General features: G+C 41.3%; 1 protein-coding gene across 1 annotated transcript in view; it reads left to right on the top strand.

Annotated features, from left to right (window-relative positions):
• The first annotated feature begins 1,910 nt into the window (after positions 1–1,910).
• Positions 1,911–24,670, top strand: part of LOC111145601 (cytochrome P450 3A12-like) — a 48,501-nt gene continuing 25,741 nt past the window's right edge. The window contains exons 1-7 of the mRNA XM_022500609.1: positions 1,911–2,073; positions 7,393–7,486; positions 9,679–9,731; positions 15,099–15,198; positions 21,456–21,569; positions 21,820–21,908; positions 23,223–23,371. Coding sequence (XP_022356317.1) covers positions 2,003–2,073; positions 7,393–7,486; positions 9,679–9,731; positions 15,099–15,198; positions 21,456–21,569; positions 21,820–21,908; positions 23,223–23,371 — 670 coding nt within the window. The 5' untranslated portion in view covers positions 1,911–2,002. The remainder of the gene's footprint in view (positions 2,074–7,392; positions 7,487–9,678; positions 9,732–15,098; positions 15,199–21,455; positions 21,570–21,819; positions 21,909–23,222; positions 23,372–24,670) is intronic.

Below are 24,670 nucleotides of genomic sequence, written 5' to 3'. Positions count from 1 at the left end.
CACCTGAGTGGCTCAGCTGGTAAAGCAGCTGCCTTCAGCGCAGATCATGATCTTGGAGTCCTGCAATTGAGTCCCACATCGGGCTCCATGCTCAGCAGAGAGTCTGCTTCTTCTGCTGACCTCTCTCCTCTCATGCTCTCTCTCTCATTCTCTCTTTCTCTCTCAAATAAATAAACAACCTCTTAAAAAAATGAAAGGCTTTGTGTTTATGTGAGAGAAGTAACATGTCTAGATTATCAGATGACAGGAATCTCCCTAGTTTGTGTGTTCTGTGTACCTCTCTGCTGGGGAGGATAGGGAGGGAGATCCCACCCAAGAATACCCTTACTACAATCTTGACTAGCTTATGTCTTCCCTGCTAAGATGAGGTGGAGTAAGAACTGTTCTGGAAGACCCCCAGGGAAGCTGCTGTGTGGGTCACCATGAGGTTAGGGACAGAATTTTAACCAGTTTGCTGGTGCAGCCTAGGTCACGCTATTTCCTGGAGTGACCCTTATCAGGGAAAGGGAAGCACTGAATACTGATATTTTAGAGCACAGACATTTCAGTCTCTCTTCAAGTTTAATTATTTACACTATGTTTTTGTTATCAGTGGCTGCTGGAAACCCAATGCAGTCAGTAAGTCTCAGTTTCTGTATCTGTAAACAGGGATAATAGCATGACCTCATGGAATGGTGCCCAGTGAAGGTACCAAAAGGGGGCAGAAATATTTCAGAATTCCTGGGACTCTCTCTCCTACTTTATCTGGGGATCATCTTCCAGCTTTCTATGTCTGTCCTTTGTTGCTATTCAAAATTTCAGTCAGTTATTTCTTAATTTTTAAAAAAAGTTCTTATTTACTTGAGAGAGAGAGAGAGAGAGAGCACTAGAATGGGTAGACAGAGCAGCAGACAGAGGGAGAGAGAGAAGCAGACTCCCTGTCGAGCAGGGAACCTGATGTGGGGTTCAATTCCAGGACCCCAGGACCACAACCTGAGCCAAAGGCAGATGTTTATCCAGCCGAGTCTCTAGGAGCCATTAATTATCTATTTGTAGGGCTCTATTGTACCCTGGATTCCATAGGTATACCACATAATCTACAGTTTCTCAGGCCTTGTAGACAAAGAACATGGGTCAGACTTATGATAATGAGCGGGTATAATTTCCAGATTATGTTCTCAGACCATTCCCATTAGTAATGTTGCCTGGTCACCAAAGACCCACAGGCAAGGACACAGGTAGCCCAGTAATTTCACCTCTACCAACTCAACTCTACCAACCTTTCTGGTTGTCCTCTGAGCTTATAGTGCTTTGAGGGGGACTAGGTTCATAGTGTTGATTAGTACACAGACTGTGCCCTTGAGAAGCTCTCTGTAAGGCTAATAGATGTCCAGGGCCTGGAAGGTAGAAAAGGTAATAATAGAACAGGGACTGGGGGACAGAAATTTCCCAGAGGATGAAGTGGTTATATCTGTTCAAGGATATTGAGGAGGAAAGACTCTAACAGAGGGGATTCTGTTGGATCTAGGTTTGAAGGATGAGTAAGGATCCTTGTAGGGGGTATAAGGGCATTTCTAGGCAGAGAAGACAACATCAGTAAAGATGTGTAGATCTACACTTTCTTGTTTGCAGAGTTTCAAGTATTTAGAGGTGCAGGGAGCCATGCTGACAAGGACAGGTTAGAGATTGAAGGACAGTAATTTTAATGAGTTTCTGTAACCTTTGAGATAACTGATAACACTGAGTTGTTTATTGATTTCCCACAGGGTATGAACTCATAGAAGGTCAAACTTGGAGTGTCCAGGATGCTTTGTCAGCACTCATGGCTGGGGAACACCTGGGGGTGGAGCTCAGGTGGCCGCGCTACTGGCTGTTGCTCCAGCCCCACCCCCTTTTCAGTATATACATCCCAGCCTCACTGAATCACCGCTGGCGAGAGGGGAAGCTCCGCACCCACAGGCCGGCAAGGACTAACACACACTGCTGAACCGAAGCAGAGAGAATTCACAGAGAAAAAGTGGCCATGGACCTGATCCCAAGCTTTTCCATGGAAACCTGGCTTCTCCTGGCTACCAGTCTGGTCTTCCTTTATCTGTGAGTAACTGTGTGGGCTCATTGCCTCTGGAACCCTGGACTTGGGTTGCTAATCAGCATCCACCCCATTTTCCTTTTCTGCTTTGAGGATCAAAAGAGTTCACAAAGGGGAAGTTGCTTAAGTGTTGGCCACCACAAACATGCTAGGAACACATAAGAGGTTATTATTGACCTCACCAGATTGAAGGAGTGTCTCCCTCACCCCAACTCCAGTTGCTGTAGCCAGGAGGTAGAGTGACATTATTTACATCTAGGGATGAGCTTCTGATTGACTAGCAGCTTGGACCTAGACTAATCAATCATAATTTGGCAGAGGCAGAGTAAAGTCACCAGGTCTGGTGTTCTGGGGTCCTCAAGCCCTTCCCAAGCTGTGGGGATTCTGGACGCTGAGGGAGTGGCTGGAGTCTTTGTCTCATTATCTTCACCTTCTCCTCTCTGTTCACTATAGAGAGCATGTAGAAGGATGGAGCCTGTGTCATTTAGATGGTTCCTGCTCCCCTCCCTCCACTGCCAAGCACGATGTACACAAAGCACCTGTTGCAACCAGACTTACAGGGTGTTGAACATGCCTCACCTTCCTCTCTCGACTGGGCTCTTCCTTCTTTTCTGCCCTTCTCCTGGCCATAGCCTCCTCCCCCCATAATATACGTAATATATAATATATACATACTATACCCCTAAATGAGCATCTTTAGAGTTGAGAAGACATGGCAGATTTCTTAACATTTTATTCATCTCACCTTTTCTTTCCAGTCTCTGGGAGGGTTTGCATCAGTATGGAGATTTCTTTACTCATGATATGAAATCTGCCAGTGGACACAATGACCGAGTCCTGGAAGCCAATTTGGATTTTGAATTGTTTTTACCTTTATGTTATAGTACAGTAGGAAGAGTCTAACCATATATCAGAGGACTTCCTTTCAGTGGTGGGTTTTCCAGCATCATGGAACAGGTTGGGAAAGGACATAGTTTCACAGTGGGGATAGAGACAGACCGTTGATGTCACATTTGACCTCTGTCTCAATTTCACATTCTTTAAGTGTAGGAAATCATGAGGATATGAACATATAATATGGAAACCTCATTTTCATTTCCTGAGAGAAAGGTTAGTAATGCCAGGTATTGTGGCAACACATATTCTGTGTGATAACATTTGAGGGGCGGTGGACAGAGAGAGAGAAGACTAGAAGATATATTTGAGCAAATCATAGCTGAGAATTTCCCTGTTCTGGGGAATGAAACAAGCATTCGTGTCCTAGAGGAAGAGAGGAACCCCAAGATCAAGGAGGAAGAGATTCCTTTCATACAGAGGGAGGAACATCAGAATAATGTGAGACTTGTCCACAGAGACCTGGAAAGCCAGAAAGGGCTGACAAGACACATTCAGCATACTAAATGAGAAGAACATGGAGCCAAGAATACTTTATCTGGCAAGGCTGTTATTTAGAATGATGGAAAGCTAAAGAGTTTCCAAGAACAGCAGAAACTGAAAGAATATGTGGCCACTGAGCCAGCCCTGCAAGAAATATTCAGGGGGGTTCTATAAAAGGAGAAAGACCCCAAGAGTGATATAAAAGAGAAATTTATGGAGACAATCTATGGAAATAAGGACTTCACAGGCAACATGATGACAATAAAATCATGTCTTTCAATAATCACTCAACGTGAATGGCCTAATGCTCCCATAAAATGGCACAGGGTTGCAGATTGGATATTAAGACAGGACCCATCCATATGCTGTCTATGAAAGACTCTAAAAAAGTCTCTACAAAAGAAAGACTCTACAAAAGATTCTAAAGAACCTATAGATACTTCCAGACTGAAGGTGAAGGGATGAAGAACCATCTTTCAAAAGACCTCAAAAGAAAACTGGGGTAGCAATTCTCATATCAGACAAATTAGATTTTAAGCTAAAGACTGTCGTTAGAGATACAGAAGGACACTATATCATTCTTTTTTAAAAAGATTTTATTTATTTGTCAGAGAGAGAGAGAGAGAGCACAGGCAGACAGAGTGGTAGAGGGAGAAGCAGACTCCCTGCGGAGCAAGGAGCCCGACGCGGGACTTGATCCCAGGACGCTGGGATCATGACCTGAGCCGAAGGCAGCCGCTTAACCAACTGAGCCACCCAGGCATCCCAGGACACTATATCATTCTTAAAGGGTCTATACAACCAGGAGATCTAACAACTGTAAATATCTGTGCCCACAACATGGGAGCAGCCAACTACATAAGCCAATTGTTAACCAAAGTAAAGAGACATATTGACAATAATACGTTAATAGTAGGAGATCTCAATACTCCATCTCAGTAAGAGACAGATAATCTAAGCAGAAAATCAACAAAGAAACAAGAGCTTTGAATGACACACTGGACCAGATGGACCTCACAGATATATACAGAACATTCCGCTCTGAAACAACAGAATACTCACTCTTCTTGAGCGCATTGAACTTTCTCCAGAATAGACCATATACTGGGTCACAAATCAGGTCTCAACTGATACCAAAAGACTGAGATTTTCCCCTGCATATTCTCAGACCACAGTACTTTGAAACTGGAACTCCATCACAAGAAAAAGTTTGGAGGAAATTAAAACACTGGGAAGCTAAAGACCATCCTGCTCAAGAATGTTTGAGTCAACCAGGAAATCAAAGAAGAACTTAAACAATTCATGAAAACCAATGGGAATGAAAACACTCCAGGCCAAAACCTATGGGATACAGCAAAGGCAGTCCTAAGGGGGGAATACATAGTTACTCAATCCTCACTCAAAAAACCCCAGAAAAATCCCAAATACAAAAACTATCTTTACATATTAAATAACTGGTGAATCAACAACAAATTCAGCCTGACCCATGCTCAAGGAGGGAAATAGTTAAGATTAGCACAGAGATCAATGAGTTAGACACCAGACATACAAAAGATTAATTGATATAGTTTAATTTCATTCTATTTAATAATAGGTTTTCTACTGAGATAAGACTATTCCCAGCATGTTCTTTCTGAACAACACAACAGGGTTGTCGGTTCAGCTTTTGTGACTATAAAGGTACATATCTAACCTTAGCCTTCTAGAGTAATGTTGGCATTATGAATTTGGTGTACCCACATGTACTTCTATGGCCTAGATTGTATATTTTTTAGTTACATGGACACAGCAGATTATTTTAACCTCCCTGCACAGGTGACTAGTGAGACTGTGAGCCAGTACTGATGTGAGAAGCATCCAGGTAGGACTCTGGGATGGAGTAGGAGAATATTCCTCCTTCAGAGCAGACCTCTGAGAGATACTCCTTGATCCTGTCCTACAGAAGATTGTCATGGGACCACAGGATTAGCATCTCATCTGCTAGAGGCCAAGAGACAGGACCATTATATATATGTCACACTGTGTGAAGTCTGTCTGGCAGTGGGTCTGTCCCTGGATACTGTCACCACCAGGCAAACAACCATGTAGACTTAGAAGACACTGGTATGCCAGGTGTTATTGCCTATAGACAATACCTTCCACATGCCAGTGTAATGTAAAGGCAAGAAAAATGAGTGGCTTTATTTTAACTCCCCCGTTTGTACCAAAAGCAACATGACTCTACCAAGAAGAGGGAGACTGGAAACCATCAGAAAAATTTACCCAGCCCACCCTCTGCTCCTTTGTATGGAGCCATGTGAGTTTAGACACTAGACCAGATCATTCCTTGGGTCACATCACTCATTTGCTTGGCCTCACTTGGGAGTTCATGGAGCATGTCAAATGTTCAGAAACAGGAATTGATAATTTGTGGTGGTGAGGCAAAGAAGGAATGGAGGTGGGATGAGGCCACTCCGGCTTCTGGCAGTTGGTGTTCCTGCGTCCAACTGTTCTGGGAGAAGGATCCAAACACCCAACTGTTCCTGGCTGAGGTGCCTCTGCTGGTTCCTCAAACCCAGTTCCTCTCTTGCAATTTTGGGGAATTATTTGATTATATAAGATTTGCTGGATTTGTACAGAGTATCTGGAACCTGTAGTGACTTTAAGGCTAGCCTCCAGAGAAGAGGAGACAAGGTCTTAATTCTAATCTTGGAATATGTTATTATTACTCATTTTATGTTGCATAACATGATTATGCTGTTAACTAGAGGTATCTGGACTTTGGAAGGCCCCTTATCAGTCAGCTTAAACACCTACAGGGCTTGTTGAGCCATTTCTTCCAAACATTCTTTTGTAGAACACTTTCCTAATTTGCCTCTATGGGTTTAGCTGTAGGCCTAGCAAGTTATGATTAAAATGGTTTCTGGCAGCTTCTTCCCTCAACCTGTCTTCTTCCTCCACTCTGCCATCTCTCAGCAATACATAATTGTAAATCTTGCAAGGATCCAGAATCCTAATTGTGGGATTCCACACATGACCCATGAAAGATGATCATAGACAAGCTTGCTGTAGGGTGTACAATCCATAATGGGTTTCTGAGACAGCTGATGCACAGAGTCAGTAAATGAACTGCTTTGCAAGTGACCATCTTGAAAAAAAAAAAAAGAGTGTATCTGTTGATACACTGGTTGAAGGACCAGATGCCATAAGGGGAAGAATGGTTTGGAAACATATTGTTTCCTTACTGATTCTTTTATATGGTATTATTTAGGGCACCTATGGGTCAGTCCCCTTCTCAGCAGCTCAAGAGAACCAGAGCACCTGACAACAGAGACTTGGGTGGAGCTGAAAGCATCTCACTTTTCAATGAGTCCAGTGGAGCCTTGGACACATGGTATAGAAAGAGAAAACTGTTGTTCAAGGTGTCTCAATGAAGATAGATTTAAGAAGGACCAGATCTCACACAGTGATAGGTCCTACAAGGAAGGTAAAACACAAAAGTCTCTGAGCAAACTGCAACACACTTTCATGGTAGGTTCTCACAAACCCTCTATTATTGAGTGGATATAATTAAACAAAATCTCATTATCAGAACAGAAAGAAATTTTTCTTCTCCATAGAGCAAGTTATGGAAGAGTCATTTACTAAATAGGCATGGGTGAATTTTCTGGAAGAAATCAGCCTTGAAGGAGCACTCAAGTGTGGAAACACTTATCAAGTCTTCACTTTAGGATTGGGACCGTGAAGATTTCAGCTGCACTTACCCCATCATCATTATGTTTTGTGGGGCTCACAGTGGAGGAGGGAAAGGAGATGATGAGTCAATGTAATTATTGCTGTTGAAATTGATCTTATTTCTTGCCTATATGTTACCTCCCTCCCTTGCCTGCCCAGCTCTATGTTAGTGACTAGCCACCCTCAGCTTATGCCACCATTCCTGTGACCTGGCTTTCTCTTTCACTTCATAGATATGGGACCTCCACACATGGACTTTTTAAGAAGCTGGGAATTCCTGGGCCAAAACCTCTGCCTTTTGTGGGAACTGCTCTGGCCTACCTTAAGGTGAGTGTTCTTTGAGATCCCTCTTTTGCATCTTATATTTGCTAATCCTAGCTTAACTCCATAGTGAATACTCTCCTCCTCAGGAGAAGTACTTAGGTTTCAGACTTCCCAGAAGTGGTGTCACAGGCTCCACCCAACACTTGGCCAGGTCTACCCCAGGGCTCTATTCTCTGCTGTTTGGAGCCTCAGAGTTTGCCTCAGTGGGCAACCCAGCTCTCTGGCTGCTTCAACCCAGGACTTACTGTTCTAGCTTGTGAGCATCGGGAAGAAGCTTTTATTTCTGGTAAGTGCAGATTCCCAGGAAGGCACTACCATACTTGGTATGAGTAGAAAAGTATCAAGGGGGTCCATGCTAGTGGTCCATTAAGCTGTGTATGCTAGAGTCAGACTTTTCTGTTCATTGTATAAGCTCTGGGCCACCTTTTGTTTTGCTGGATAGCTCTAGAACTTCATTTTATTGGGCAGCCCAAAATCCACCTTTGGGAATGTGCACACACTTGAACCATCTCAAGAATTGCCAACCCCCCGCAGTTATTTCCAAACTCTAACTCATCCATTGCTAATGGTGACATCTCTGGGGATTTGAGAGGTTGACCCAGAGCTTTCTGTTTTACTTCTCTACCTTCTTTGTGGGTACCTTTTGGGTGAGTTGAGCAGAGAGGAAGTTTTGCTGAGGGGAGATGGTGCTTGTCTATTGACTTCGTATTTTAACATTTGATTGAGGTGTGTGTATGCATGTGCTGTTTTTCACACAAAGGTAGAACCGTGCATACAAAATCACTAGAAAAGAAATGCTTTGATAAAATTATTAAGAAATTAATGTACTTAGAGGAGATGCAACATGGGGGGTTAAGGGGGTAGGAGAAGAGTAAATGAAACAAGATGGGATTGGGAGGGAGACAAACCATAAGTGACTCTTAATCTCACAAAACAAACTGAGGGTTGATGGGGGGAGGGGGAGTGGGGGGGTGGGGTTATGGACATTGGGGAGGGTATGTGCTATGGTGAGTGCTGTGAAATGTGTAACCTGGCGATTCACAGACCTGTACCCCTGGGGATAAAAATATATTATATGTTTATAAAAAATAAAATTAAAAAAAAAGAAATTAATGTACTTAATGGGATGTACTAGCAGAAACACAGACTGATATTGGTGGAGCCATTGTGGCTCATGTAGCTCCTATGCCTCATGGGAGGCCCTGCCCCTGAAGGTTAGGAGCTCATATCAGAAGGTGAGCTGACAGTCTCATGTGCAGGCTGCTCTCTGCTGTGGAGTTCCTTTCGCCCAGACCTGAGGCTTGTTTCTCAGATCCCACTTCTCCCCACTGAGACCCTCGGTGCCCAATATCATCTAATACCTTCCTGGACTTTTTCTCTCTGAAAAAGCAGTAATTCCATTCCACTTTTCTCAGATGAACTCCTTAGTACCAGCACCCTAAGATCCACATTTCTGGGACCCTGTTTTGCATGATTAGAACATCAAAATCACAGCTGAAGCTTAGGACAGGAAGTTTTATTGTTTTTTCTTAAGTGACAAAACTGGAAACTCCTATCAAGTTTTCTAATTTGTTCTCCCCCTTGTGGAGTGGTGGCCTGGTCCCCTCTTTCTGTGGGGAGCTGGATGAGTGAAAGGTGAGGCTGCCTTATTCATTCACTCATCTCTCACTTTCTCACTCAACAAACATGTTTAGAGTTATGTAAATTTGCTAGATGAAAAGAGGTCACTGGTGTCTTAATTTCCTAAATCCATTGGAATTTCAGTTGGGCTTTTGAGATCAATGAACAGGATGCTGACTGGGGGTTCAGAGTGTGCAGGCCACACCGATGTTCCCTCAGCTTTTGTTTTTCCCATGTGGCTCTAGGTAATAATATAGAGGGTTCTGAGATTTAGAGACACACATGCACAAGCCAAACATGCCAGAAATACAGAGGTTCTGTAGCCTTGACAGACAGGGTGAGTTGTTCAATATCTGCAATATGTGGAGGGGATTCAAGAGGGACTTGAATTTTTCCATTTCAATATCTTCTTGTTTTCTCTTCTTTCCAGTAAGACATCTGTGAATAAGAGCTTCCCTCTCACAGCCAGTGAGAGGTAGTAAGCTGCATTTCATGTGGTCTGGGTCATTTTTGTCCCTGTTGGAGGTAGGACTCAGTATGTTTAGATTAGTAATATGTTTTGTTTCTTCTTGCAGGGTTTTTCTGTTTTTGACGAGACATGTTTTAGAAAGTATGGAAGAATGTGGGGGTGAGTATTCTGGAAAATTTCATTGGATAGGCTTATTATGATGAAGCCCTCGTGTTGTGAACAGTTTCTATTGAGAGCCCTTTGGGATAAAGCCTGCTGTAGTAAAGCTTCTGGAACCTCTGATTCCTGAGATCCCATGTGTCACCAGGTGTGCAGGTCTAAGTATGAATTGGACCTGGAGAGGTATATGGGGTGCTGGGCCACTCACAGCCAGTGTTGTACCCCTCTGTACCTCCTTATCTTCTGTGGTCATGTCCTCAGAAACCAGAGGACTCTGCTGAGTTGCTTTAGCCCATAAGCAATATGGTGGCATAGAAAGAACCCAGATCTCAGGATAACCAGTGGTTCAGCTCCACTGCCCCTTCCCACATTCAGTCCTGGTCAGCTCTGGATGGAGCCAGTCTTATATCATGGACCTTAGTTCTGCCAATAGTACATGGTCTCATGGTTGACTGTGGATAAGAACCACATGGGAGAGCTTGTTAAAAAGGCAGATTCTTTGTTTCCATCTCTCAGAATGCTGAATCTGGAGGATATGGGGGTCTGTCCCAAGAATCTGAATTTAACTAGTAGTGGAAGCAATGTTAGGACTGGGTGAGACCATAAATATAAAGCGTTAACACATACCATCATGGGGGAGGGGAGGAAAAACTGATGGGAAGACATCAGAGAGCAAACCAAACCATGAGACTGTTGACTCCGGGAAACAAACTGAAGACTGTGGAAAGGGAGGTGATTGGGGGGATGGCGTAACTGGATGATGGGCATTAAGGAGGGTACATGATGTGATGAGCACTGGGTGTTATATGCAACTAATGTTGAACATTATACCAAAAACTAATGATGTGCTATATGTTGGCTAATTGGATTAAAAAAAAAAAAGCTAAGGTGAAAGACATCTCTTAAAAAAAAAGGTTACCCCAAAGCACTGTCCCTTGTCCACCCACATGTTTCTGAAGAAACATGATGGGACAAGGGGAATCATCCCAAGAAATATGATCAGGCTGCTGGGAGGGCAGACCTGAGTGCCACCTCAGTAACTGCTATCACTGCTTTAACACTAAATGTACCCAACCCCCACTGCAACCTTCTGAGTTTTAGAATACTTTTTGGAGATGGGTCATATTTAGTGTAGTGGTCTCATCCATTTTTAGATGTGATCATGAAACCATTTGAAAATCCTCTATGACGTCAAGGAAAGAATAGGGGACTTGTGGAAAATCTTTCAGTTTGTTCTAGTAAATGCAAATGCAGTTTGTTCTAGTAAATAGTGGAAACAAAATAAATTTTACTTATTTATGGTATAATTAAGCTTAAAGTAAACCTCATGCTGGTGACAGATTCCCATTAACAGGCCTCATACTGACAATCAAGTCAGGCTGGATAAGGATGGATCACATATAAAGAAGATGTGGTATATATATACAATGGAATACTCTGCAGCCATCAAAAAACACCCAAATCTTGCCATTTGCAATGATATGGATGGAACTAGAGGGTATGATGCTAAGTGAAATAAGTCAACCAGAGAAAGACAATTATCATATGATCTCTCTGGTATGAGGAATTTAAGAGGCGGGGGGTGGGGTTCGGGGTCATGGGGGGAAGGGAGGGAAAAAATGAAACAAGATGGGATTGGGAGGGAGACAAACTATAAGAGACTCTTAATCTCAGGAAACATACTGAAGGTTGCTGGGGGGTGGCGGGTGAGGGGTAGTGGGGCTGGGTTGTGGACATTGGGGAGGGCATGTGCTGTGGTGAGCGTTGTGAATTGTGTAAGACTGATGATTCACCTGAAGCAAATAATACATTAAATGTTATATGTTATATGTTATAATTTTTAAAAAAAGGATGGATCACATATAAAGAGTCACTTTGTGTGAGACATGTGCAAAAGTGGGCATGTCCTGCTGCTTAAAGATGTCACATGAAGCCCAAAGAACTCACACCTGGGACTCACATATAAGAATAAATATAAGTAATAAAAGGAAATATATTCAAAATGAGTTACACTTTTCTGTATTTCTTTGTCCTCTTTTCTTTTGTTTGAAAAATTTCTGACATAATGCTGTCAAGGATCTCTCTCAATATTAAAAATAATACTTCCTTTTGAGTGTAACTGGGAAGCATATTTTAGTATATAGGGCAAAGAAATAATTCATAATTTAACCATCACTTCTTGAGCATTCCAAGTCTTTTCATTTGCAGACACATCTTCCATATATGTGGTCAGTGTATGCACAATTTTCATTTAATATTCTCTCTAATGTCTTTCATGTTTGATACAGCTTTAATATTATAATGTTTAGTTACTGGGTAGATGGATTCTCCATTTTTTTTGTTCCTAGATAATTTACTTACTTTCAGTTATTTACCACCCTCACTTCCTTTTTGTTAATATAGATAAATTATTTTAAATGCTTGACATACTTCTAAAATATTTACAATATTTTATTTTTTATTTTTATTGTTAGTCACCATACAATATGTCATTAGTTGTTGATGTAGTGCTCCATGATTCATTGTTTGTGTATAACACCTGGTGCTCCATGCAATACTTGCCCCCTTAATATCCATCGCCAGGCCAACTTATCTCCCCCGCCTTTCTAAAATCCTGTTTGTTTTTCGGAGTCCACAGACTCTCATGGTTCATCTCCTCCTCCAATTTCCTCCCTTAACTTTTGCCTCTCTTCTCCTAATGTCCCCCATGTTATTCCTTATGTTCCACAAGTAAGTGAAACCATATGATAATTGTCTTTCTCTGTTTGACTTATTTCACTCAGCATAATCTCCTCCAGTCCCATCCATGTTGATGCAAAAGCTGGGTATTCATCCTTTTTGATGGCTGAGTAATATTCCATTGGATATATGGACCACATCTTCTTTATCCATTTGTCTGTTGAAGGGCATCTCTGCTCCTTGCACCTTTTGGCTATTGTGGACATTGTTGTTATGAACGTTGGGTTGCATATGGCCCTTCTTTTCACTACATCTGTATCTTTGGGGTAAATACCCAGGAGTATAATTGCTGGGTCATAGGGTAGCTCTATTTTTGATTTTTTGAGGAACCTCCACACTGTTTTCCAAAGTGGCTGCACCAATTGCATTCCCACCAACAGTGTAAGAGGGTTCCCCTTTCTCCACATCCTCTCCAGGATGTTGTTTCCTTCCTTGTTAATTTTGGCCATTCTAACTGGTGTGAGGTGGTATCTCAATGTGGTTTTGATTTGAATGTCCCTGATGGCGAGTGATGTTGAACAGTTTTTCATGTGTCTGTCAGCAATTTGTATGTCTTCTTTGGTGAAGTTAAAAAATTTTTTTTTCAAATAAAATATTTTATTTTTATTGGTAGCTATTTTAACATGACAAACACATACAATGTGATGTTCTCTAAGTCTTGAATAAGTGTAAACCTTACTCTTTTTTTATTATGTTAGTCACCACACAGTACATCATTAGTTTCTGATGTAGTGTTCTGTGAATCATTGTTTGAGTATAACAGCTATTGCTCCATGCAATCCATGCCTTCCTTAATACCCATTGCCAGGCTCAACCATTCCCCTGCTCCCTCCCTTCTCAATTCCTCAGTTTGTTTCCTGGAGTCCATAGTCTCTCATGGTTTGTCTCCCCCTCCAATTTCCCCCCTTCATTTTTCCTTCCTTCTTCTAATGTCCTCCATGCTATTCCTTGTGTTCCACAAATAAGTGAAACCATATGATAATTGACTTTCTCTGCTTGACTTATTTCACTTAGCATAATCTCCTCCAGTCCCATCCATGTTGATGCAAAAGTTGGGTATTCATCCTTTCTGATGGCTGAGTAATATTCCATTGTATATATGAACTATATGTTATTTTTTTAAATTAACATATAATGTATTATTAGCCCCAGGGGTACAGGTCTGTGAATCACCAGTTTTACACACTTCACAGCACTCATCCTAGCACATACCTTCCCCAGTGTCCATAACACCACCACCCTCTTCCTACCACTCTCCACCAGCAACCCTCAGTTTGTTTTGTGAGATTAAGAGTCTCTTATGGTTTGTCTCCCTCCCGATCCCACCCCCAAGCCCCCCGCATTGCATCTTCACTTCCTCATATCAGGGAGATCATATGATAGTTGTCTTTCTCCGATTGACTTATTTCACTAAGCATAATACCCTCTAGTTCCATCCACATCGTCACAAACGAACCACATGTTCTTTACCCACTCGTCTGTTAAAGGGAATCTCCGCTCTTTCTACAGTTTGGCTATTGTGGACATTGCTGCTATGAACATACAAAAAATTATGGAGAATGGTCCAGGAAATACCCATGTACACATCTAAACTTAATAATTGTTTTAATGTTTTTTTCTAACCATGATCTCAGAGAATGATTAGGTATGTTCAGGATAAAAGTCTATTTCCAATGAAGACATACAAATGGCGATCAGACACATGAAAAAATGTTCATCATCACTAGCCATCAGGGAGATTCAAATTAAAACCACATTGAGATACCACCTTACACCACTTAGAATGGCCAAAATTAGCAAGACAGAAAACAACATGTGCTGGAGAGGATGTGGAGAAAAGGGAACCTTCTTACACTGTTGGTGGGAATGCAATTGGTGCAGCCACTTTGGAGAACAGGGTGGAGATTCCTCAAGAAATTACAAATAGAGCTTCCCTATGACCCTGCAATTGCACTCCTGGGTATTTACCCCAAAGATACAGATGTAGTGAAAAGAAGGGCCATCTGTACCCCAATGTTTATAGCAGCAATGGCCATGGTCGCCAAACTGTGGAAAGAACCAAGATGCCCTTCCACGGTGAATGGATAAGGAAGATGTTGTCCATATACACTATGGAGTATTATGCCTCCATCAGAAAGGATGAATACCCAACTTTTGTAGCAACATGGATGGGACTGGAAGAGATTATGCTGAGCGAAATAAGTCAAGCAGAGAGAGTAAAGTATCATATGGTTTCACTTATTTGTGGAGCATAACAAATAATATGGAGGACATAGGGAGATAGAGAGGAGATGGGAGTTGGGGGAAATTGGAAGGGGAGGTGAACCATGAGAGACTATGGACTCTGAAAAACAATCTGAGGATTTTAAAGGGGCAGCGGGGGTGGGAGGTTGGGGGAGCCAGGTGGTGGGTATTAAGGAGGGCACGTATTGCATGGAGCACTGGGTGTGGCACAAAAACAATGAATTCTGTTATGCTGAAAAGAAATTAAAAAAATAAAAAAAAAGGACAACAACAAAAAAATAAAAGTAAAGCTCTTTATATTAAAAAAAATATTCTACTTCCAGGCATGACTGCACTGTAGAAACTGTCATGTTAAGTGTAATCAGGTCTGTTTCCCCCACACAGGTTTTATGATGGGCGACAGCCTGTGCTGGCTATCACAGATCCGGACATGATCAAAACAGTATTAGTGAAAGAATGTTATTCTGTCTTCACAAACCGGCGGGTAAGCATGGATGTATTTTAAATTTACATAGTTAGATATAAAACTTTTATTTCAAAATAAGAATAGATTCACAGGTAGTTGTCACAGGAGGTCCCATGTCATGGAGCCTTAAGGCCATTTACTTTATGGTAATATCCTGCATAACCATAGTACAGTGTCCAAGCTGAATTTGACATTGGTTCTAGTCAAGAACTTAGACTTCAACAGTTTTATATGCACTCATATTTGCCATCCTGTTTTTTTTTTCATTTTTTTATTATGTTATGTTAGTTAGAGGCAACCCACAGAATGGGAGAAGATATTTGTAAATGACATTACAGATAAAGGGCTGGTATCCAAGATCTATAAGAAGTTAGTTGTAGTTTTTAAAATTATTTGTGTTTTAAGCTTTTCCTAGGGATATAAGTAATTTTTATATCACCAGTACAATATCACTATGTTCTGAATTTAGACATTTGTATTTACCAGTGAGATTTATAATTTCACGTGATTTCATGTTACTACTAACAGCCCTTTTGTTTTTTCAGCTTGAAGAACTCCTTAATATTTCCTGTAAGGCAGGCTTAGTGGTAATGAATTGTGTCTACTTTTTTTTGTCTGGAAATGTCTTTTTCTCTCTCTCATTTTTGAAAGCCTTATTTTTCTGGGTAAGGTATTCTTAGTTGGTATTTTTTTTTTACTTGACAGAGGGAGAGAGAGATCACAAGCAGGCAGAGCAGCAGGCAGAGAGAGAGAGGGGGAAGCAGGCTCCCTGCTGAGCAGAGAGCCAGATGCAGGGCTTGATCCCAGGACCCTAAGATCATGACCTGAGCCGAAGGCAGAGGTTTAACCCACTGAGCCACCCAGGTGCCCCTCTTAGTTGGTATTTTTAATAGCATTTCAAATAAATCACCTACTGTCTTCTGCCTTTCATGATTTCCACTGAGGATTCCACTGGTAGCCGCATGGTGTTCCCTTGGATGTGATGAACTCCTTTTCTCTTGCTGCTTTCAAGATTTTTGGGGGGTTTAATTTTTGATAGTTTTATTATAAAGTCTCTTGGAGAAGTCCTATTCAGATTCAATCTTATTGAGGGCTTTAAGCCTCATGACCCAAGATTTCCATACCTTTCTCTATGTTTGAGAAGTTTTCAGCCATTGTTTCTTTCAGTAAGGTTTCTGCCCATTCCTCTCCTCGCCTGCTGGGACTCCCATAATGTGAATGTTGTTTCACTTGATGGTGTCCTATAAGTCCTGTAGGCTTTTCCCCAATTCTTCTCATTTTTGTTCCCCACTCTGACTGGATAATTTAAAATAATCTGGGAGGGCATAGTTAGTTCATGCATTTGGGGTCCACACCTTGAGCAACTGCATGATCCTTGGCAGCAAGAGTTTAGCTGGGTTTAGCTGTGGTCTCATGTGTCAGTGTAGTCCAGAGACAGGAGTCAGGCCTGGCTTCAGGCCCAGAAACTGCTGGGGCTTGGGCTGGTGTCCATATGCCCAGTCATAAAGGCGAAGACTGGCTGGTGGTATAGATTTGGGGCTCACAGTGTTGGTGGTGGCACTGGTACGGCAACTCATGTGAGTGCAGGGACACAACAGGACTCTGGCATCTTGTGTTTGCAAGTGTGAAAACCTCTGGGACTATCAGCAGCAAAATCTTAGAGGGTACACAGTGCTGGGCCAGCTGTTCGCCTCAGCAGCAAAGCCTGCCGGAGACTTCTGCAGAGCAGGACACAGAGAAGCATGGTCACTCCTTTCACTTGACTGATACTGGTAGTCCTGCCCTTCTTTATTCCTAGCTGTGACCAGCTGTGTCAGCCATGCCAGTCTCTGGGAGGTTTGAAACCAGAACAGGTCATTTGTGCCGTGCCCTGAAGGCTGGGGCTAATGGTCGCTCACCCTTCTGCTGTTCCCCAGGAAGGGGAACTATCTCAGGTGAGAGGGGTCCTCTTGGTGCTGAGCAGTGCTGGCCTGGGTCATGGGGTGATGCAGGCAAAATAAAGCTCTTCTCCCTACTTTTCTTGTACAGTTATTCTCAGGAGTTTTGCTCCACTGTGTTGTTGAAGCTTCTTAAATGGACTCCTAAGCCCTTGAGCCTATTTTTGTTTCTGGATAGCTGCCTGATTGTTGTTTTTTGTGGGGTGATAGAGGCTGAAGTGTCCTGTTTTATCATCTAAGGATATAACATCAGTCTTTCCTCACTGGGGTGATGTTAGGTGTAAGGTTTTTAGATGCTTGTTATTTTTTTTTTATTTTTTTTTTTTTAAGTCCTCACAGGGCCTCGCTCTGACGTCTTATCTATCTCCCCTTCACTTGTAAAGACCTTTGTAGTGGCACTGGGCCCACCTGGATTATGCAGGATAATTTCTCTACCACAAATTCCCCTTTGCTGAACATACTTGCAGGTCCTGGGGACTTTTGGGGGCTACATTCTGCCTACCAAGTTACCTTCAGAGCACTGTAATAATTAAAGATAATGTTCTAAAACTCCTAGTGTAGTGTCAGGTGCATAGTAAGTTCTTGGTAAGTGGCAGTGTTCATCATTGGTACTGCCTAGTTGACTAAGGTCTTGTCAACCTTGGACATTCTAAGTAAAATGTTTTGCTAATAGCTTTATGTTTTGATCATTAAGAAGTAGGTTCCAAGATATAAGATCATATTAGATGCTTGTTATTAAGTTGAGGAACTTTCTGTCTCTTCCTCATTTGTGAGTTTTTATCATGAAATGGTGTTGAATGTATCCATTTCATTTTTTATCTTCATTTTATTGTAATTAAAAATTTTGGGGGGGTGGATGTCTGGGTGGCTCAGTTGGTTGAGCATCTGACTGGCTCATATTGTGATCCTGGGGTCCTGGGATCTAATTCTGACTCAGGCTTCTTGCTCAGGGGGAGCCTGCTTTTCCCTCTGCCTGCTGCTCCCCCTACTTGTGCTGTCTCTCTCTCTCTCTCTCTGAAAAAAAATCTTAAAAAAATTTTTAAATTTAAATTCAATTTAAGTAACATGTGCTATATTATTAGTTTCAGAGGTAGAATTCAGTGATTCATCAGTTGCATACAATATCCTGTGCTCATTATATCAAGTGCTCTCCTTAATGCCCATCATCCTGTCACCCCATTCCCCACCAGCAACTTTTAGTTTGTTCCCTATAGTTCCCTTTAGTTAAGAGTATCTTATGGTTTTCCTCCATCTCTGTTTCCCTCTTGTTTTATTTTTCCTTCCCTTCTGATACGTTCATCTTTTTTTTTTTTTTTTTGACAGAGAAAGAGTGAGAGAGCACAAGCAGGGAAGAGAAGCAGAGGGAGTGGGAGAAGCAGCCTCCCCACTGAGCAGGGAGCTCGATGTGGGATTCCATCCCACAACCCTAGGATCATGACCTGAGCCACACATACACCCCTTTATATTTTTTAAATTCCACATATTAGTGAGATCATATGGCGTTTGTCTTTCTCTCACTGAATTATTTCTCTTAGTATCATACCCTCCAGTTCTATCCATGTCATTGCAAATGGCAAGATTTCATTCTTTTTATGACTAAGTAATATTCCATTGTGTGTGTATATGCATGTATATACATGTATGTATGTATGTATGTGTGTATATATGTAGAAACATATATATATATATACACACACACACACACACACACACACACACACACACACACACACACCAGGTCTCTGTTTTCCATTCATGTGTCATGGACACCTGGGCTCTTTCTATATATTTTGGCAATTGTGGACATTGTTGCTATAAACATTGCAGTGCTATAAACATTGGGATTCAAATCACTATGTTTGTATCCTTCTGATAAATGCCTAGTAGTCCAATAGCTGGGTTGTAGGGTTGCTCTATTTTTTTATTTTTTATTTTTTAAATTTTTATTTTAATTTCAGTTAGTGAATATACAGTGTTACATTATTTCAGGTGTACAATATCATGATTCAAAAAGTCCATACATCACCTGGTGTTCTTTACAAATGCATTCTTAATTCCCATTAGCTATTTCACCCATCGACACCACCGATCTCCCCTCTAGTAGCCATCAGTTTGTTTTCTATCATTAAGAATCTTCTCTTGGCTTGTTTCTCTATCTTTCTCTTCTTCTTCTTTTTTTTCTTTTTTAAATTCCTCATAAGTGTGAAATCATAGGCTATTTGTCTTTCTCTGGCTGACTTACTTTGCTTAGCATAGTAGTCTCCAGTTTGCTAAACTAAAACATTGTAGTTTTAATTTGCATTTCCTTGTGGGTGAGTGATGTTGAACATCCTTTCATATATCTGTTGGCTATCTTGATGTTTTCTGTTGACAAATGTCTATTCATGTCTTTTGCCCATTTTTAAATTAGATTACTTTTTTTTTTAATTTAAAAATGAGTTGCTCTATTTTTAAGTTTTTGAAATATCTCCATACTGTTTCCAAACTGGCTACATCAGTTTGCATTTCCACCAACAATGGAAGAGGGTTCCCTTTCTCAGCATCCTTGCCAACATCTGTTGTTCCCTGAGTTGTTAACTTTAGCCATGGAGATATCCATGTTAAAACAAAATATAGTTTGGGAAAATGGAAGAAATATTCAAACTGGTTGACTTGCTAGATGAAGAATAGAGTTATTTCTCTCCTTTTTCCTTATGTTCTTTTTCTTTTTTACTTTGAAGACACCTTTTTTAAAAAAAATTTTATTTCTTTTCAGTGTAACAGTATTCATTGTTTTTGCACCACACCCAGTGCTCCATGCAATCCATGCCCTCTCCAATACCCACCACCTGGTTCCCCCAACCTCCCACCTCCCACCCCTTCAAAACCCTCAGATTGTTTTTCAGAGTCCATAGTCTCTCATGGTTCACCTCCCTTTCCAATTTCCCTCAACTCCCTTCTCCTCTCCATCTCCCCTTGTCCTCCATGCTATTTGTTATGCTCCACAAATATGTGAAACCATATGATACTTGACTCTCTCTGCTTGACTTATTTCGCTCAGCATAATCTCGTCCAGTCCCATCCATGTTGATACAAAAGTTGGGTATTCATCCTTTCTGATGGAGGCATAATACTCCATAGTGTATATGGACCACATCTTCCTTATCCATTCGTCCGTGGAAGGGCATCTTGGTTCTTTCCACAGTTTGGTGACCGTGGCCATTGCTGCTATAAACATTGGGGTACAGATGGCCCTTCTTTTCACTACATCTGTATCTTTGGGGTAAATACCCAGGAGTGCAATGGCAGGGTCATAGGGAAGCTCTATTTTTAATTTCTTGAGGAATCTCCACCCTGTTCTCCAAAGTGGCTGGACCAGCTTGCATTCCCACCAACAGTGTAAGAGGGTTCCCCTTTCTCCACATCCCCTCCAACACATGTTGTTTCCTATCTTGCTAATTTTGGCCATTCTAAGTGGTGTAAGTTGATCTCTCAATGTGGTTTTAATTCGAATCTCCCTGATGGCTAGTGATGATGAGCATTTTGTCATGTGTCTGATAGCCATTTCTATGTCTTCGTTGGAGAAGTGTCTGTTCATATCTTCTGCCCATTTTTTGATATGATTGTCTGTTTTGTGTGTGTTGAGTTTGAAGAGTTCTTTATAGATCCTGGATACCAACCTTTTGTCTGTACTGTCCTTTGCAAATATCTTCTCCCATTCCATGGGTTGCCTCTTTGTTTTGTTGACTGTTTCCTTTGCTGTGCAGAAGCTTTTGATCCTTATGTTCTTTTGGGGAAAAATGGGGAAGAAATTTCCATGTTATTGTATCATTTTGTCACAAGAGTAAAGAGATTCCTTATCTTTTTACTGTTAACTACAATGTTTTTTTTTCTTAAATCACCATTTCAAGACATCCAGTTTTCAAGTTTCTCATGCTGTGGATATATGAAAAAGGTAGAACTGGTCTGAGGCAACATATAGTTTACCAGGCCCACTGACTACCTTCCACCAATCCAATTCTACTCTGCTCAGCTTAGGAGACTGTATTAGGTGTTAATCCTTTGTACTCCACTGGAGGAGTCCTTTCCCTTCCAAATGCTCTCATACAACATTTGCACTGAAATGAAGATGGAATATAAAGGCTGGAAAGCATAGCAGGTGGCTGGATGTGTCCCCAGCCTTGCAAAAGGCTAGGCCTTTGGGATAAGAATCTGTTGATCACCTACTATAGGGCCTACTACCAAGTTGATAATCACAAAATATTTGTTGAATAATTTCTGCCTGTTTAACAAATTTTCCACAACCTTTGAGACCTCCAAAACTTATGTAGGGCAAATTGTGTTTTTCTTTGGCTCTAGTCTTTTGGTCCAGTGGGATTTATGAAAAGTGCAATCTCTTTGTCTGAGGATGAAGAATGGAAGAGGATGCGAACATTGCTGTCCCCTACTTTCACCAGTGGAAAGCTCAAGGAGGTAAGAAAAGAAGACATTCAATTAGAAAGTAAGGAATACATCTGGGAACAGGTAGGAAATAAAAATCATAGTCCATCTCTAAGGGGAAGTCTGCTGAATTTGGGCTTCGTAAAAATGGTCTTTTCATGTCCTACAAGAGACACAATAAGATTTGTTATTACAAATCACTGCTCCATGCTTGTGAAAGCCACATCATTCTAGGACTTGATCCTTGGATTTAACTTCAGGAGGTTTTGTGTTTTGTGTGTAGATGTTCTTCATCATTGACCAGTATGGAGATGTGCTGGTGAGGAACCTGAGGAAGGAGGCTGAGAAAGGCAAGCCTATCAACTTGAAAGAGTAAGTAGGAGTGCAGCTGCTAGGATTCCAACTCTGTCATAACATTTTCCAGCTGCTGCCACAGAGCAAAACTGCCACTGTTGAGTCACTCCAATGAAGCAGCTGAAGTATGCATGTGATGTCACAACTCCAGTGGGCCAGCCAAGAAGAGGCAGCTCACCTAAAAAGGCAGGGCAGTCAGGAGAGAAAGGGTCTCTTTTAGTGTACATGAAGCAGGATTAATTTATCTGCTTATATGTCACCTTGGATATTCCGGAAGACAACACTACATGCCTGAAAAAAAGAAACATGATTGTACCAAATCATGAGTGAGGAGGGTACGGTATGGTGGGAGGGGAAGGCACTTGGTACATATTGGTGGGCAGTGGGTGGGGCAGGAACATTAACATGTGGAACATGGAACAACTTGAGCCCCAGCTGTCCTTCTTTCAGTCTCAAAAGAGAGAAGACCCTGTTCATGGGATGGGAGTGTGGCTATCTATCTATCATCTATCTATCTATCTATCTATCTATCATCTACCATCTATCTATTGGCTAATCTGGGATATATTTTAATTATTCAGGATGAACAGATGTACATTGGGTCTGTCCTAGGAAAAATAGTGGCATATAATCACTTAGCTATGGAATCTCCTAAATCAATTTTGGTGTGATTTAACATATATATTTAAAGTATGAACATTCTTAGTTCTTATTTTTTCCAGAAATGAGTGCATCCTCAGGGCAATCTCAGATCAATGAAGATGAGACAGAGTGGGTCTTTCAGGAGACTTAGCAGAGGTGTAGAGAAGAAGGGATGGTGTTCCTGGCAGCACAGAACAGGGTGTTGGTGTTCTGTGATGTGCTGAAGAGAAATCAGCTCTGAGCACAGATATGTGGTGAGAGAAGATCCAGATCAGTTTCACGGTTCATGACTCCATGAGGAAGAGTTAGTTATCCCACCATTTGTCCTGCCCAAATAGTGCTTAACCACCTCCTGCTGCCCATATTCAAAACACACTACTGTAATTTGTCCAACTTTGGTTTTCTATGCCTTCATGACTGAGCTCCTTGAGCTCATAGGTGTGTCTAACATGTCACAGTGTCCCCATCACCCCTAGCACAAGGCCAGCTGCATCATTGGCACCTCACGAGCACCTCATGAGTGAGTGTGATGGCACCTAGACTCTTCAGATGATGCAGCACCTGGTTCTGAATGTGTGACATTTGTCTTGTCTGGACATCAGAATCTACAAGCCCTTTTGCTGCATGTGTTGGATAAGGACAGTAAAGAGGTGGTGATTTTAATTACATATGTTTTTCTTTCTCTCACAGCATCTTTGGGGCCTACAGCATGGATGTGATTACCAGCACATCATTTGGAGTGAACATTGATTCCCTCAACAACCCACAGGATCCCTTCGTGGAAAATACTAAGAAGCTCTTAAAATTTGATTTCCTTGATCCATTTTTCTTCTCATTATGTACGTACAATACTAGTTTTCCTTTTTCCTTCCTTCCCCCTTTTCCCTTCTTTCTTTCCTCCCTCACTTTTTCCCTTCCTACCTTTCTACACCAATTTTGCTGAGATATAACTTCATCTAACATATATGTCCCTCTTTTAAAATGTATGATTCAATTTTTACAGTCTGAGTGTTCATCGTCCAAGGAATGGAAATGAAAATGTGGTATGTATATACCATGAAATCTTATTCAGCCATAAAAATGGAAAGACATTCTGTATTTGGACAGTATGGTTGGATCCCAAGGGCATGATGACAAGTGAAATGAGTCCGACAGGGAAAGGCAAATACTATATGACCTCAATTACATGTGGAATAAAAAAAAAACAGTAAAAAGAAACCAAGTCCTACGAAAAGGAGATTAGATTTGTGGTTGTCAGAGGCAGGGGTTGTGGGGTGGTACTTGAATGAAGGTACACACTTTCAGGCATAAGATGGATGAGTACTGGACTGTAAAAACAACATGGTGACTATAGTTGACACTGCTGTATTATGTTGTGTAAGTTGCTAAGAGTAGATTGTAGAAGTTCTCATCATAATAGAAAATTTGGTTTTATAACTATATGAGATGATGGATGTTAACTAATCTTATTGTGGTAATCATTTTTTATATATGTGTGTCAAGTATATATAGTGTGCCTTATCATATACAGTACTGTATGTCTGTTATAACTCAAGGAAACTGAAAACTCTGCTTAGTGCATTCAAAGATAACGTGCAACTTTTATTGAAGTCAGTGGTTGGAATATTGTTGTCGACACAGAAATCCTGTACTTTTTTACCATCACTTCCCACTTTCCTTAGCCATAAGCAACCACTAATCATCTTCTGTCTTAATAGACTTGCCTCTTCTGGACTCTTCATACAGATAGAATCATGTAACATGTGATCTTTGTGGCTGCTTTCCTTCACTAATGTAATGTTTTCAAGGTTTATCCATGTGGCACCATCCATCAGAACTTTCTTTTCTTTTTTTTAATTTTTTAAAATTTATTTTCAGTGTAACAGTATTCATTGTTTTTTTTTAATTTTTTAAATTTATTTTCAGTGTAACAGTATTCATTGTTTATGCACCACACCCAGTGCTCCATGCAATCCGTGCCCTCCTTAATATCCACCACCTGGTTCCCCTAACCTCCCACCCCCCACCCCTTCAAAACCCTCAGATTGTTTTTCAGAGTCCATAGTCTCTCATGGTTCACCTCCCCTTCCCATTTCCCCCAACTCCCTTCTCCTCTCCATCTCCCCTTGTCCTCCATG

Source organism: Enhydra lutris, unplaced genomic scaffold, assembly GCF_002288905.1.
Source record: "Enhydra lutris kenyoni isolate GAN:26980312 unplaced genomic scaffold, ASM228890v2 scaffoldscaffold13, whole genome shotgun sequence".
In the NCBI taxonomy this organism is placed as follows: Eukaryota; Metazoa; Chordata; class Mammalia; order Carnivora; family Mustelidae; genus Enhydra; species Enhydra lutris.
Note: the sequence above shows the minus strand (reverse complement) of the source record. Positions and strands in the feature narration are given on the sequence as shown.